The sequence below is a fragment of the Atta cephalotes genome (assembly GCF_000143395.1).
Source record: "Atta cephalotes unplaced genomic scaffold scaffold00018, whole genome shotgun sequence".
NCBI classification, from domain to species: Eukaryota; Metazoa; Arthropoda; class Insecta; order Hymenoptera; family Formicidae; genus Atta; species Atta cephalotes.
Genome location: NW_012130082.1, coordinates 3514385 through 3530299, shown reverse-complemented (window position 1 = coordinate 3530299; position 15915 = coordinate 3514385). Strand labels below are relative to the sequence as shown.

The window sequence follows — 15915 nt, the reverse complement described above, 5'->3', positions numbered from 1 at the left end:
TGCAGGGTGTCTATGCGCCGTCCCACTGTTTCCCGGCTACCGCCACCTGACGGCCGTGGCGTGCGACTTGTCCCAGGAGCATAGTCCGTTCGCGATAACAAGGCGTTACTTGCTCTGCTTGGTCGTAATCGCACCCTGCCTGCCGCGGGTCTCGTCAGTTTTCACTAGGTTAAAAGTTTCACCTGAGGGGAGGGTTTTGCCACCCTCGGTCCGGTCGTGATGGTAGACACTGATGCGGTTGCGCCACCGACACTCTCGACAACGATGATGCGGGTTGGAAGAGAGTTGCACTGTCGAGCGACGTCGGTCGTCGCGACGCCGGCTACTGGGAGAGTAGCGACAACGACGACCACTAGTTACATTCACACCTCACTTCACTTCGATAATCACTTCACTTCACTTTATCCCGCCGCGTCGCGTCACCACCTCGCGTCACCCCGCCTCCAACTCCACCATTCGAGTGACTCGGGTCGGGAAATGAAACGCTACGGTACGTGCGTGCTAACTGATCCCGCGTTACAGGTTACAGTACTTTACAGAGCGCGGATTTTGTACACCGTAAGCACACACCGTAGCTCGTAGCGTGGCGAGCGCTGGCTGGCGTTGGCGAGCACGCACGACCCACGTTCACATTCACCTACCTCGTCGCCTGATCACCGTCTACCCGTCGATGTCGTCGACGGCAATAGTGACCCGCGCGGGCCTGATACCCCAACGAAAAAAAACGAATGTCACGATAACGCCGCGAGTTGGCACGCGGTTGCCCGCGATACGAGACTCGCCGCGGTCCAGACCTCCAGACAGTCCAGACTCGGCCCAACTCGGCTGTAGTGACGAACACTGACGAATAGTGACGAGTTAAGGCGAGAAAGAGAGAGAGAGAGAGGAGGGAGAGGGAGGACGCGTCCGCGTCCGCGCCCGTCTCGTCCGTACGGTGTTCATCTCAATGGCCGCCGACCCTTATTTACTAAAGTTTTCAAAATGGCGACCCTTCGGATTCTCGCATGCGGTAACCTCGTCGCGGTCTCGAATTTTGTACAATTATTGAATCGTGTCACGACCACGCGAGTCTCTCAGGTATGTATCGGGTTTCTCCAGACGATTTCATGCAATTCTTTATGTCCTTCTTTCATTATCTATTCTTGGGATAATTGGAACAATTTCGTTCAAGAATCTTTTGCGTAGTCGTCAATTTTGTTTGTAGTTTTCGACTCAATTCTCCCAAGATTTCCTGTATGTTACAATTATACGAGTTGTTTAATAGTGAACGAGTTATTTAGCGACGAGTTGTTTAATCGGTGAATCTTAAATAAAGTGATACATATTGTTATTTATTTTTACAAATGTGTATGAAAATTGTAATTTTTATAAGTCTAGGATAAAAATGCAAACTTTTTGACATTTTTTATCTAATAATGCAAAATTTAATCAAATTGATAACAAAGTTGATTATGATAAAAAATGTGAAGTGTTTCCCACAAATCATTTTCATCGTTATTTCTAGATTCAACAGAGATGGAGTAGTTACAAATCATCTTCAAAATATAAGACGCCTGAAGATTACACAGATTATGAGATTACCAAAGATGAAAACGAATGGAAATATGTAGAGCGTTTACTTCCATACAAAATTATACCTAATCCACCAACTATTGGAAATAAATTCCCATCTGGCTATAAACCAGCATCTGGTACGATAATTATAAAATAATATAATATAATTATAAAATATATTTCATTTATATGTTTCATTTTTTGCATCAAAAATACATGAAATTTCATCTCGGAGTAATGATTTTTTCTTATTTTAACAGCTTCGCCTAAGGATAATCCCTACTTCATAGAACGTACGAAAAATTACATGCAGCCTGTGTATTTGTACAGAAATCCCAGAGGAACTAAAAGAGTTACAGAAATTAATAGAATTCAAGGAAATATATGGATTTTAGAACAAGACATGAAGCAATATATACAAGAATGCACGGGACATAGAATTGCCAGCCAGATAAATGAATTCGCGGGTTTAATTAAACTTAAAGGTGATTATGTTAATCGTGTTAAAGAATGGATGAATACGAAAGGTTTTTAAAAATAACTGGTTTCCATAATAAATTATACTTTGTAAATATATAATAAATATATAATAAATACTGAATCTTTGTTACAAAATAAGTTATTGTATTATATATTTAATATTGTCTCGCAAAATTATCCTAATGCCTTGTAAAAATGATTTGCAAGTTAATGTTAAGTAAATGTTTTCTTGTTCAATTATAGAGTCGTATTTCATGTTCCTCATTTGCAAATATTTTTACTTATTGGGGAAAATAGAAAGCATAATTTTAGGACTTTAACAATATCCAATTTATTTCTGTGAAAATACACGTTTGTATCACAATATCAAAGAAATTATTCATACTTCTTTTTAAAATGCGTTAAGTATGTGTTAAGTACATATATGTTGCATATATAACAATTTTTAATTAACTCTCAATATGAATATTATACAAATATCAAAATCAAGATACAGTATCTTTCATATGAATTCCAAATTAAATCACTGCAACAAATATATATGTATATATAAAACGATCCTTAGTAATAAAATTATTACATTTTTCATAAACTTAATCTAGAGTGCATAATATGGATATCTTTCTCTACTTGTGCATGTATATCTTCTTATTCGAGATTCATTCAATTTGAATTAACAGCTCGTATTAATTTGTAAAAATGACAGAGATAAATAAAAAAAAATATCGTGTCATCGAGATGAAAATAAATAATTTCTTAAAACTTTCCAAATGATATATAAATCTTAATATGTACTTTTATATATTATATATCGTATGTGCGTGCACATATATGTACATACACGTATATACACGATAAAATCTTGTATATATTTTAGAAACTAAAAATACATATGAAGCAATATATGCCTATATGGATACAAGAAATTTCATATTTAGAGAGAAAGGAACATGTATTTAGGCAAAAGAGATCAGGTGATTATCTTAAATACAGGGTTTTTAAAGAGCGCATGTAAATCTTTTCTGATATTTTATCATTTCTTTAGATTTATTTCATTCGAATAGATTTTTCTGTTTTTATTTTGTCTCCTTATTTGATGCAAGATTTTACTTGAAAACTTTTCCTTGATTGAATTTACGTCCCTCTTTGTCCGTGCCAACCCAACTGAAATATTGCTCGACCAATGTCTTTGTTTCTTCCTTAGATGGATCAAGCTTTGTCCAACTATAAGATTCGAAATCCACTTGCCAATCTGGACTCAGCTAGAGAACAAGAAAATATTTTTACATTTTAACACAAATATCTTCTATATATTCCATTTAAGTGCTTCTATAAAACTTACTGTAAAAACAAGGTCTTGTCCTCGCCAGACCCAAATGCCACTGATCGTATTGTCATTGTCTTCCCCGAATATACAGCAACTAGCAAATGCACCTTTTCTCAATGAATCTAATCGTTGATACATACCACTGATTAAATTGCAGGACATGAAAACCTACATAAACACAAAAACACACATGTTAATGATTAAGTATATTTTTCAAATTTGAAATACTTCTCAAACATCTGCATACCTTCGTTAATTCATTATTATACTTATATTCGCTAAGCCAAATACTATAATTTTCCGAATCAAACTTTTGCCAGAAGTAAGGAATTGATTTAGATTCATCTTCGTTGGAGTAAAATCGTTTAAAATCATCAAGATCGAATGAGCTTTTAGGCATCGAAGCAAAGGGATTCTTTTTTTTCGGCTCGGCGGCTAAAGCCTCCTCTGTTGCATCAGCTTCATCTTCTACTGCTGCAGTCTTTTCTGTTACAACTTTACATTCTTTCTTAGACTCCTTAGCTTCCTTTTTTAGATTCCTTTTCTTTCTTTTCTTTTTTCGAACTCTGTACAAGATAATAATTTACTATATATATATATATATATATATATATATATATATATATAATCTATATATTTATATATTATCTATATATTAATTTTTCTTTTGTTACAATTATTATATATTTCCATTAATATATTAACCTTTCCCTGATTTTCTGCAAATTTCTTAGGATCATATTCGATAGTCTTATCCGCCAATTTAAAGGCACCGATTACAGCAATGGATTCAGGTTGATAAATGACCGTTTGAAACCATCGATTTACATTCTGGTAAGGCTTACGTAATTCTGGTTCAAGAATATATTGATACAAGTGTAACAATGTCATAGCTACACAAATATCCGCCAAAGTCAATCGTTCTTCTACTAAGTAAGTCCGTGTAAGCAAATGAGAGTTCAAAGCAGTGAGTGCTTTATATATATCTTCTTTAGCATGCTCCACAGTCTAAAAGAAAATCATATAAATTCAATTAACTAATGTTACATTAGCATTTTATATCATAACTTTACATGTGCATGCACATTTGTATCAAATAATAAATGTATGTATATATAGTATTATAAAAGCACATGCCTCTTAAACGCATATGCTTTTTATGTAAATATTATATGCATAAACTTTAATCTACCTCTCTGTGTTACAAAGAATGGCTATGTTGTGCCAATTTTGCCTTTGAAGGAGGATACATGAAATCATGTATGCAAAATCAAATACCTAATGCAATATGGAAAAAAATTTGCAGTAATACCTGTTTATGATATGGCATTATTCCAAGTAAAGGAAACACCCAAGCACAGCTGGCAGGAAGAATTTCAGAATCAGCAAATCCTAGCCATTGGATAACCAATGCACGTTCAATATCAGTTTTCCCTCTCAATTGATCATTAGCCACTATAAATATGACGCACATGTTTAAATAAACAGATATTAAGGAAAAATACATAATTTTTTTTTAAGAAAGTCTTACCATAATAAGCAATTGCATTGCTTTCCGTAATATATTTTCCATCACATGTTTCAAATGCTGGGACCTTAAAAAATTTTATATATATTGAAAAATATGTCCTATTATATTACAATGTATATAGGCTGGTCAAAGTCTTGCTACAAATGCTTTGAAGCATTTGATGGACCAATTAGATGAAAGAATTTTACAAACTGACCAATTAAAAAACGCTTCAAAGCGTTTACAGCATCGCGTTAACCATACCTATAGATAACAGCTAAAAATGAGAAAAGTTGCTCCTACCCCCACCCCATCCTTCTTTCCTACTCTTCTTTTTTTCTCATTCACTTTTTCTTGTTTCTGATATAAAAAAATTAATCATCTTATTATTTTATTTATATCACACAGATCTACTATTCCTATAATAAGAATATGAGCGCCAATTCTAACCATACCATATGACTCGCTACATTTTTGTTATCATATTTTAAATATGAAAACAATTGAAATATAATAAAGGAATATTGCCTGAATGGTACTTCATGAGTTTATTATAAACCAAAAGTATCAGTATTGACAAAGTATTTTACAGTCTCTGTCATATGTGACGACAGAAAAAGTGTGTTAATTTTACATTGCATAAAATAAAAAAAAATTTCTACAGAAGTCGAACGAAGGTAACGCGAGTGAGTCGGCTTACCTTTCCCAACGGAAACTTCTTCAGAAACGCTTCGCTTTTGTTAGTCTCGCCAAAGACGAAGTCGTCGGCAATTTTAATCTGGATGCCAGAGAATTGAGCCGCTATCAGGGCCTTGTAGGCTCGGAAATTTTCCGGGTACGTGTAAAGAATCTGAAAGAAATTCACAGTGGGGCAGATAACGCATTATATAGGCTTTATTTTCTGACATTCCGTCGCCAGCGTTGGCGCTTCACGGCGCGGATGCCAACCGGTGAAAAACCGCGTGAAAGTTACTTACTCCGGACGCCATTGTATCAAGTCACGAGAAGAGGAAGTAGAAGGCCGGTAAAGATCGCCCTACTTGAACAAACGCGCATCGCGCGAAGTACGTCACGATGCTAGAATATACTCTCGGCTGGTTGCGCCCTCACACCTGAAATTAGGCACTTTTAGTTTGAACATGTCATAAAAGATGCGTTCCGAATAACGCATGAAGCGCATTATGCAATGTTTGTTTTTGTGGTTCATTGAATAATAAAGAAAGATAAAATGATACATTATATACTTCATGCGTAACTCGAAATGCACTCAAATCTATGTAGATATTCATTATTACTTCATTATTATTCATTATTACTGTGATTTTTTTTTATTAAAACATTTTTATAAAAAAACATTAAAACAGTCGACATACTACTCATGTTCAACTACATACTACTAACTAACTGTCTCTAACTAAGGTCCCTATTAAGGTACCTTTTAGCTAATTTGCTTATTACTAAATTAATTATTAAATATTGTAGCTTTAATTTTATCTACTTGCAATCAATATCGGTTTTTCAACTTTCTTGTTTTTTTTATAATATTTCTTTAATCTAAAAAATATTAATACTTTATAATGTGCTTTTGAAAAATAGAAAATATGTTTTTGTTCCTATTAGTGAGTCCTCTAAGTCCGGATCCTCATACAAGCAACAGCGCTCTAACATTGGACGCTGATTGGTAAAAAACGGGCGATAGGAGTAAATTTTATCCCCACAACCGGCTTTTCATAATTTGCAGTGTCAAAACTATTGCCCGTATGAGATTCCGAGTTAAGCGACGATGGCCTTATTAATGTGCTCCCAATTTATGTGCCTATCCACATTTAACTCATTTTAACATATAGTTACTGAAACAGGTAATAAATTTAAGCTAATTGTTTATATTAATACATTACATAAATCATTATTTCAATTATATTTATTTCAAGGTACACTCATAACACAACGTGTCATTCTCAGCTCTAATACAGAGTACATTAATAGGGACAAGCTTAAAATTTTGCGGTACGTATTATTGGATTCACATAAATTCTTCATATCTTTCGAAAAATATTTAAAACTAAAACTTTAATATTCAAAAAATAAAATATTATCTTCGGTATCGTATACATTAATAATTTAACTTAAAAAAAAATATTTTTTCTTATTTATTTGTGCTAGTTTTCTTTATGACTTATTGAAACGCAAAAACCCACTAATAGGGACAGTTGCCCTAGTGCAAAACTTATTACTGCATAACACATAAGATATAAGAAATCCAATCAATCAGAGTTCTTTATTTTATGGAAAGAAAGGAAACGAAGGAACTTTGATTGATACATTTTCTTATGCATTATATGTTATGCGTTATGCATAACATATCAATCAATTGATTGTAACATTAGAACTGACCAATCGCATTTGCTATTCAGCAGAATTGACCAATCACAGTTGATCCTTAATAATCGTTTATGTAAGCTTTCCAGCAGAGGCATAAATCAATACAAGATTATTCTATCTTTGCTTCTTACTAATTATCGAACAAGGGTAGAATGACCCTTGTCAATTGTATCTCTTGTTAAAAAGTTTCCTATGTTAATCGGAATTGTTGAGATGCGTAAAGTATTATGTGATCGTAATATTCGCTGGCTAGAATCTGTGAACATCTCTAGATTTATTCGCATTGCTTATTCCAATATGCTCCAATATGCTCTTATCATAACACTTATTGTTCAGTTTACATTGTGCACTTAATATGGGAGTTAACTATATTGTAACTTTCTATTAAATTATCTTAATTTCAGCAGTGTATTTAAAGAATGATGTATTAAATTGGTATAATATGCATCAAAATAATTAATTAAATACATATATCATTGCATAGGTTTGCTCGTATCGTCAAAATTAAAATAATTTAATAGAAAATTACAATCTGCCTATTTATTCTAATACATCACATTTTAATGATATATTAATAATATTTTTAATTAATATATTAATGATATTTTAAAATTGGTAGAGTCAGATATTTATTTTTTTACATTACCACTTGTCTTTTATTAATGTACAATAATCAAAATAAGCGTGCAATTATTATTTATATTTCATATACGTGTGCACATACATGATCATTTAGGAATGTTAAAACTACTTATCAGCATCGGACAAAATTATTTAAATTTAGCGGAAGAGACGCCATCTTGATTTAACTTACTCATATATCTACTAGAGGCGTTCGTTTCAACAGTTAATATCATGAGAGATTGTCCACCATTTGATCTAACATGTCGAAGATTATTTGAAACTGGTCGGCTTACTCCGTTCTTTGCTGTTTGCTCACTGCGTTCACAGTTGTACATACATTATTTAGCGAGACGATCCTATTAATCGAGTTGCTGTTAACCACTGTGTGTCAAGGGGACGACGCCAGTCGACGCCATGATGGTAGGTGGAACCTATTATCAATTGGTGACCGGCCGTCTGCTTGTTTGACGTGTAAACGATCGGCACAAATTACTTACAAAATTTACTCCTCCTTCGAATGTGCCTTGTGCTCTTTAATACATGAAAAATGTTGCAGGACGGAATATGTGACACCACCGACATTTTAAATAGCGTTCCTCCTAAGAAGGTATTTATGGCGTTTTTCTTTTTATCATATTTTTTCCTTCTTTTGTTGCCTGTTTGATAACACGCACATTATCATGATTGTTCTATGCGCCTTTCCTGACTTCCCCTCTTTTGTTGTCGCATTCTCGGAATCATTCGGCGCCGTTGTATCTGTTGATGGGATTCTTTCAGACAATTCACGCTGATACCATAGACCTCTCGGATAAATCTCTGCAAGTAGACATCTCAGATGCTCTCAGCGAGAAGGACAAAGTCAAGTTTACTGTACATACGAAAACAACTCTACCTGAATTCCAAAAACCAGACAATCTGGTTGTAAGGCAGCACGAAGAATTTGTGTGGCTCCATGATCGATTTGAGGAAAATGAAGAGTATGCTGGTTACATTGTATGTGTGGAATCTTCTGATATTATTATTCCGACATTGATAGATATTTTGATATTTGAATGTCAGACACAATCATACGAATTTACATAAGAAGTGCCAGATACATACCAGAAATAGATCCATTATATTGAAGCATTTTGTTTTTACTACAATATTATCAAGATTTAGTTAACTATTATTGAATTATCCAGAAAGTTAAGTTATAATGTAAAACATGATCATATAAGAAAAAGGCATTTGTTTGACACAAAATTGAAAGAAATGATTGTGCTTTTTGATACTCAAATATTAAAAGTTAACTGATATTTTAATGTCGATATTATATTATAACAGATTCCACCATGTCCACCAAGGCCAGACTTTGATGCATCTCGTGAGAAATTACAAAAACTTGGTGAAGGTGAAGGAAATATGACACGCGAAGAATTTAATAAAATGAAACAAGAACTAGAAGCGTGAGTATTTCTGTATATGAATTATATGTTAAATTGGATAGGATCTAATTTTATTAAGTTACTTTTGTGACTTTGTAGGGAATACTTAGCCACATTCAAAAAAACTGTTGCTATGCATGAAATGTTCTTGACTAGGCTGGCACATCATCCAGTTTTTCGGAATGATCATAATTTGAGAGTCTTTTTAGAGTACGATCAAGATCTTTGTGTACGAGGTAATGTTTTTGCATTTTGCAATTAATATTACAATACCTAAAAATTAAGATGCTTATAGAACTATGTTTTGTTTATTTTTGCAGGAAAGAATAAGATGGAAATGTTCGGTGGTTTGGTGAAGTCGTTCTCCAAAACTACCGATGAATATTACTTGTCAGCTACTGTAAAAGATGTAAACGACTTCTTCGATCAAGAAATGACATTCCTTCAAACTTACCATCACAATTTAAAAGAAGCAACGAGATTAGCGGATCGTCAAACATCTAAACACAAAGATGTAGCGGATTCATACATAAAGATTTCTACTAATCTTTTACAATTAGCTACAACAGATACTGGAAAACTGGAAAGATTTTTAACTAAAATTGCCGAAACTTTCGAGAAATTACGAGTGAGAATACATTTCTAAATATTTTTTTTAGAATTTCTATTTTAATTAAATTAAATCTATTATAAAAATACTTTTGTTTTTACAGAAAGTTGAAGGACGGGTAGCATCGGATGAAGATTTAAAATTATCAGATACTCTTCGTTATTATATGAGAGATACAGCCGCAGCTAAGAGACTTCTTTTCAGAAGATTGAAAGCTTTACACGAATACGAATCTGCGAATCGTGCTCTTGAAAAAGCCCGTGCCAAAAACAAAGATGTTCATGCAGTAAGTGCACATTTTTCTGTAATTCATAAATTTATATTTATATAATCTCGGCTAATTTATCATAATGAAATACTATACAAAAATATAGAACGCAGGAAATAAATATAAATGAACATTTATTTAAATTAATGGTGGCTAAATTGAACTGCAGTTATTAGATATTAGAAATGGTTTACAGTCATGAGTAGCATCTAATCAGAACTTCAATTTTTCTTGCTTTTCAAGGCACTGGAGGTTGCTGAGGTGTGTCATGTTGTTTGTGTCCTACACATATTTTCCGTTGTAGTGCTTAAAAAGCATTAGATCTTATTGCCAACTTTTTCATTAAACGGATAGATTATCAAAATTTTTTAATTAAAATCAAGATTTAATAAATATTATATATAAATAAAAGAAATTGTTTTAGAATTTTACATTTAATATATTACGAATTTTATGATATTTATGAGTTTTTAAAATATAGCAAGATAATTTTATGATTCTTTTGCTGGAAAAAATATAAATAAAAATATTGCAAAACTTTTATTTTTTTATTATATGCAGATGCATTTATATGATTAATATGTAAAATATATATTTCTGGAGATGTTACGTTTATTAAACAAGGAAATTGGCACAAATTAATTGCTGCAGCACGGAAGTTATCAGAAGTATTATGCATGAATGACGGTTGCATGCAGTATATTGTCTTGATAATTTAGATAATTTAGATGATTTATGATCTGATAACACTTTTATGGTAGAAATGATATAAGTTTTGCTGATGAATATTTTGTTACATAACTGCATCGAAAGTTTTAAATAAAAATGTGTATATTTAACATTTTAATATCTTAAATTTATGTTTTTATCAATCAAGGCGGAACAAGCACAAACTGAAGCATGTGAGAAATTTGAACAGATGTCTGATAAAGGAAAAGAAGGTAAGTGAAAATAAGTATATATGTTATTTACTTGGAAATTGTCAATTCATTCAATATTATTTTGTAGTAGACAAATGAAATAAAAGAAAACGTTATTTTTTATTTTTTTTAATTGTGTAACGTTTGTCATATCATTCACAAAATGATATTGATTATTCTCCGAGTGTGACATTGTTACTAATGTTTTTAACGATTTTTTAGAATTAATGGATTTCAAAACTAGGCGAGTAGCTGCATTTAAGAAGAATCTCATTGAGCTAACAGAACTGGAAATAAAACATGCTAAAGTGAGTATAATGTTCTTATTTTTTTAAATTATGCTCAAACTTTGCAACATATCAAGAATATATACGTTATGTTCGCAGTCTCACGCAGAATTGCTCAAGAAATGTTTATCTGTACTTCGGGAAGAGTGATCTAGTTTTAGCGTTGCCATGGACAAACCTATGTGCATACATTCTGTATGCAGATAACAGTTTATTTAAGATTAATAATGTAATGTAATGGTACTGTAAAATACTATATATTTTTTGTTATCCAAATTTTACTAGATCTATCGTGCTTTGGAAATAAAGTATTGTATTTAAGCTGCAAAGTGACTTCGAAAATCTGATATTTACTATCATTGAGCTGTAAAATGCTATGTAAGTGCTACTATTGGTTTTGCTTACTAGATAGATAGTAAGAAACTGCGATTTTATAAAAGTTTGGATAATACATGTGTTATAGTAAAGTAACGCATATTTGTATTATAAAAAAAGGATTAAATATTATATATAGCAAGTCCCTTTGCAGCTTCGAATTAAGAGCCTGTTACATATATATATATATAAGGAAGGTTCTCTATATTAAATATATATATATATATATATATAGAAGAGAAGAAAGAGAGAGAGAGAGATATATATATATACATATATGTATAAATAAGAATATATCCATATGAGCATGTTATTACTATATTGCTTAAGTTTAGGACAATTTTGTGAAGGAGGGATTGCTAATATGAAAGCTCAGGATGATTAAAGTTAATATAAACAATTAGATTTTCATATATAAACTTTCCAAATTTTTATGACGATACGCTAGTCTGACAAATAATTATTCATAAATGCGTTCGTTTTAGAATTAGGAAACAAAACAATGCAGCAATGATAAAGGGGACCTTGAAACGATTTATAATAAAGTGCGATTATACTTTTCATCATAGCGTTGTAAAGCAACATCTGTATTTTTATGTTCTTTTATATATTCACTTCATATCCATTTTTGTTCATCGTGCAAATTGTGTCTAATAGTTTAACCGTCCCTTTTTCATAAATTAAAAAAAAAGAAGTCTATCTTACGTAGATCAAGTAAGAATCGTCAGAGATAAATAATTTGCACACGAATATTTTCGTAAGTTTTTATTGAATCGAATCATTTTCTTTTCTATAATACATGATTGCAGACATATACTGAGAAATTCATTAAATTGTAAGAGTTTATCGTTTAATTCTTTAAGAATTAATTCGAAATCCACCGTATAATGTACCGTACATTATCGTCTTATCTTTAATGTCAGTAGATCCTATAAATATCCTATGAGTGAGTGCAGATAAACGCGCTGCGATGCGGACAACGTCGTATCCCGTTTATCGTACGCCGGTCTTAATTTGGTATCGTTACACCGTAAAGTTAATAATCTTAACAATAACGAACAATAAAGACGACGCAATAGAAAATATCGTTGGTATGCAAAAGTCACGCTGAAAAACGTCTCGCTCTTTTTACATCTCGCTTTTGCTGCCTGCATGTATCAAATTACATGTATACGATAAATCAAACGTATACTTTCAAAAACAATAATTAATACAACTTCGGTCTGACAGTATCATCTGTGTCTCGAGGTGAGCGATTTTGACAAGTTTTTATAAATAAATTATATTACAGATTTATTAATTAGACAATCGTTCAACAGATGCATATATTTATGATCTGTGTATTTATGATGAGTGTATCAAAATTCTAAAAAATTTATTAAAAGACACGAATGATTCTACTCTATTTATGAAAATGAGTTATTTTATAAAATGAACTATTGTTGTTATCTTTGACTATTGATATTATGTGGGATTTCCAATTTTTAATTTGAAATTAAAATATTTCAAATTCTTAGCATTATTTTAATATCTTAACAACAGGAAGAGCTTCTCTGACAAGATACGCCACATACAAATACTTCGCCCGTGTTTTCGAAATTACCTAAAAGTTTCGACTTTTTTTTTTAATGAGTTACGCGTTTTAAAGTAAAGTTCCAAGAGCAATTTATAGATGTTTCGGAATATGCTGCATATATTCCCGCAAGTCTGTTAAACACAATGCTTTTATTCCATTTCCTACTTGAGAAGTGATAAGTTCGATTCAGTCAATTTCTTTAATTCGGCTTTATTTCGCACATTGGCCAATTATCATTAGCCAAATTCCGACTGGAGGCATTTATTCAAGAATATTTGTGGTATTCATGCGGTACTCAAACATGACTGATTATTGGGAATGTTGCTGATCATACGGCGGATGATCTCATTATTCAACAAACTTTGATATATGAATATTTCACCGATTGATTACGTACGTTTGTAGTATGATGAATTTTTCACAGGTAATATCCGCTGAAACACTCGCGATAGGAAGGAGAGAATGGCTCTTTTATTTTACAATCGTTACTCATACTCTACGCTATGAAAAATGTGTGTGACGATTAAATTCGCAAATCGTGAACGTTTTGCGAACAAAAACACGTCGATGAATGTTCTGAAATTCTCGTGATTCTATTCCATTTATCAATGGTATAAGCGCGCGGACTCAATTCCGTGTATATTTATTCCATTATCTCTATTACATGTGTATAAAACAAATCATTTTGTAATATAAAAATTTATAGAAACTCTTACGCTCAACTTACCGCTTGAATCACACCAAAAAAAGTTTAAACGTACATTTAATTGTATATTTTGATCTCAAGTATATAGATAAATGTTTTGAAATGACTACTCGTTTATTATCAAAAAAATGTGATATTGTAATTGAAATTTAATCAAATATGGGAAAACACATCACTTCAGAGCGTCTAAAACATTTTGCAAAAAAAAGGAGGAAAATACTATAGTATGCTCTTTAAATTCTTTAGAGTGAAATTTCACTTTAAAGTATGAAAATTGAGCCAATCTTGAAAAAGAGCTCACTTTTCGATCTTTAAGAGTAAGATTTCACTCTTAGAGATCCGATTCCACCAATGTAACTGAGATTAACTTATCTAATCTTTGTTCAATTTATTCTTTATCTTTTTTTAATTCTAAGAGTTAGAAAAAGATAGATAGCAAAGTAAACCGAGATTACAGTTAATCTCACATTGATGAAACCGAGCCTAACAGTTTTAGAAAGTATGTCATGTATATTTCCTTCGTATTCAATTTTCGTATGCAATTTTTTTAAGAATAAGATTTCAGTCCAGTTATAGTCTGCACGTTGCGTTAGAATTTTAAATTCGACTAAACTTAAGACGTCCAACAACTCGTCGCAGTGTCACATATTAAGAGACATATTAAGAGATACAAATGCCTCTTAAGTATTTGGATATCTGTCAGGTATATCAAGACGCCGCTGGTAAACGCTTGGTTCAGTCATTTCAAAGTTTCATTACCGTCACGCCATGAGAACTCGATTTAATATCCAAGAATAATCGAGAATGAAATGGAATTTTAGGAATCGTCTATTTGCATCTACGTTGGTATTTACGCAAGCAGGCAAACCTGAAAAAAAGATGAATGGAAAATAAGTCCGCAGTCCTGTATTTCCGCAGCTGTATTTCGCTGAATCTCTCGACGTACATCGCGTGTTATCCGCGTTTTCATCCACCGTTTCCATTCTGCACGATTCTACATTAAGATTTGCTCATTCGAGAATGAATATTCCGTATATTCGCGCGTATATTTAATCACGTCCGAATACATGCAAATTGATTGTATATTCGACTTGCAAACACGCTTTGTAGGGCTCTCATTAATATTTCAACTAATTTTTTTTTTCTCAGTACTATTAGATATGCGATATTTAGTTTTATCGCCACCAACGTCAATCTTAAGCACTTATCGTTGATCTGTAGCGCAGTAATTTTGTAAATTGCACGATGTAGTTCCCAACTCGACGGTCTCAAACATTAAGAGTCAAATTTATTATACGATATGCTCGATGATATATCAAGTTTTTTCCCTTTTTGTCGTTGGAATGCGTAGAACGACAATATTGAAAAAAATATTTGGTATGAATAACTATTTTGTTGATATTATTTAGTATGAATAATTCATTTATTCTAACCATATCTGTATTTGAATGACGCAATTTTTAAATTAAAAGGTAAGAAAGTTTTCGTACATCACATATTAACAAAATAAATTATTCATACTGAACATTTCTCTCTCTCTAAATCGATTTATTTGCTCTGCCGATAGCGCGATTTGAAACGTGCGAGCCATAACGGCGTTCAACAGAAAAAGAATTGTTGCAAAATTCCTAATATATATGACTGGTCTTAAAATACAACATTTAAACAAGCAAGAAAAGATGTTAGAAAATAATTATAACATATTTATTTCATATTTTTATTCATATAGAAATAAATATGTTATAATTATTTTCTAACATTTTTATTCGGTTATTTGATTGTTTCAATGTTTAAATATTGTATTTTATTGTACACAATGTACGTGTGCGTGTGCGTGTGCGTGCGTGTGTGCGTGTGTGTGTGTGTGTG

General features: G+C 32.2%; 3 protein-coding genes across 3 annotated transcripts; 2 read left to right on the top strand and 1 right to left on the bottom strand.

The window, feature by feature from the left end:
* The first annotated feature begins 981 nt into the window (after positions 1–981).
* Positions 982–2089, top strand: LOC105618766 (probable 39S ribosomal protein L49, mitochondrial). Its single transcript, XM_012200297.1, has 3 exons — positions 982–1077; positions 1505–1691; positions 1815–2089. The coding sequence occupies exons 1-3, from the start codon at positions 982–984 to the stop codon at positions 2087–2089; spliced, it is 558 nt and encodes a 185-aa protein (XP_012055687.1).
* Positions 2090–2340: 251 nt separating this feature from the next.
* LOC105618765 (elongation factor 1-gamma) lies at positions 2341–5860 on the bottom strand. The gene is given in 9 exon segments (XM_012200296.1): positions 2341–3296; positions 3377–3529; positions 3609–3893; positions 3895–3927; positions 4067–4369; positions 4674–4816; positions 4893–4956; positions 5572–5721; positions 5849–5860. Coding segments are annotated over 9 exon segments (1299 nt in total). The 3' UTR covers positions 2341–3140.
* Positions 5861–8424: 2564 nt separating this feature from the next.
* On the top strand, positions 8425–11539 carry LOC105618764 (sorting nexin-6). The gene is made up of 10 exons (XM_012200294.1): positions 8425–8484; positions 8655–8870; positions 9204–9325; positions 9404–9540; positions 9625–9932; positions 10018–10200; positions 10426–10443; positions 11060–11123; positions 11325–11410; positions 11489–11539. Exons 1-10 carry the CDS (start codon positions 8425–8427, stop codon positions 11537–11539), a joined length of 1245 nt encoding a protein of 414 aa, XP_012055684.1.
* The last annotated feature ends 4376 nt before the right edge of the window (positions 11540–15915 follow it).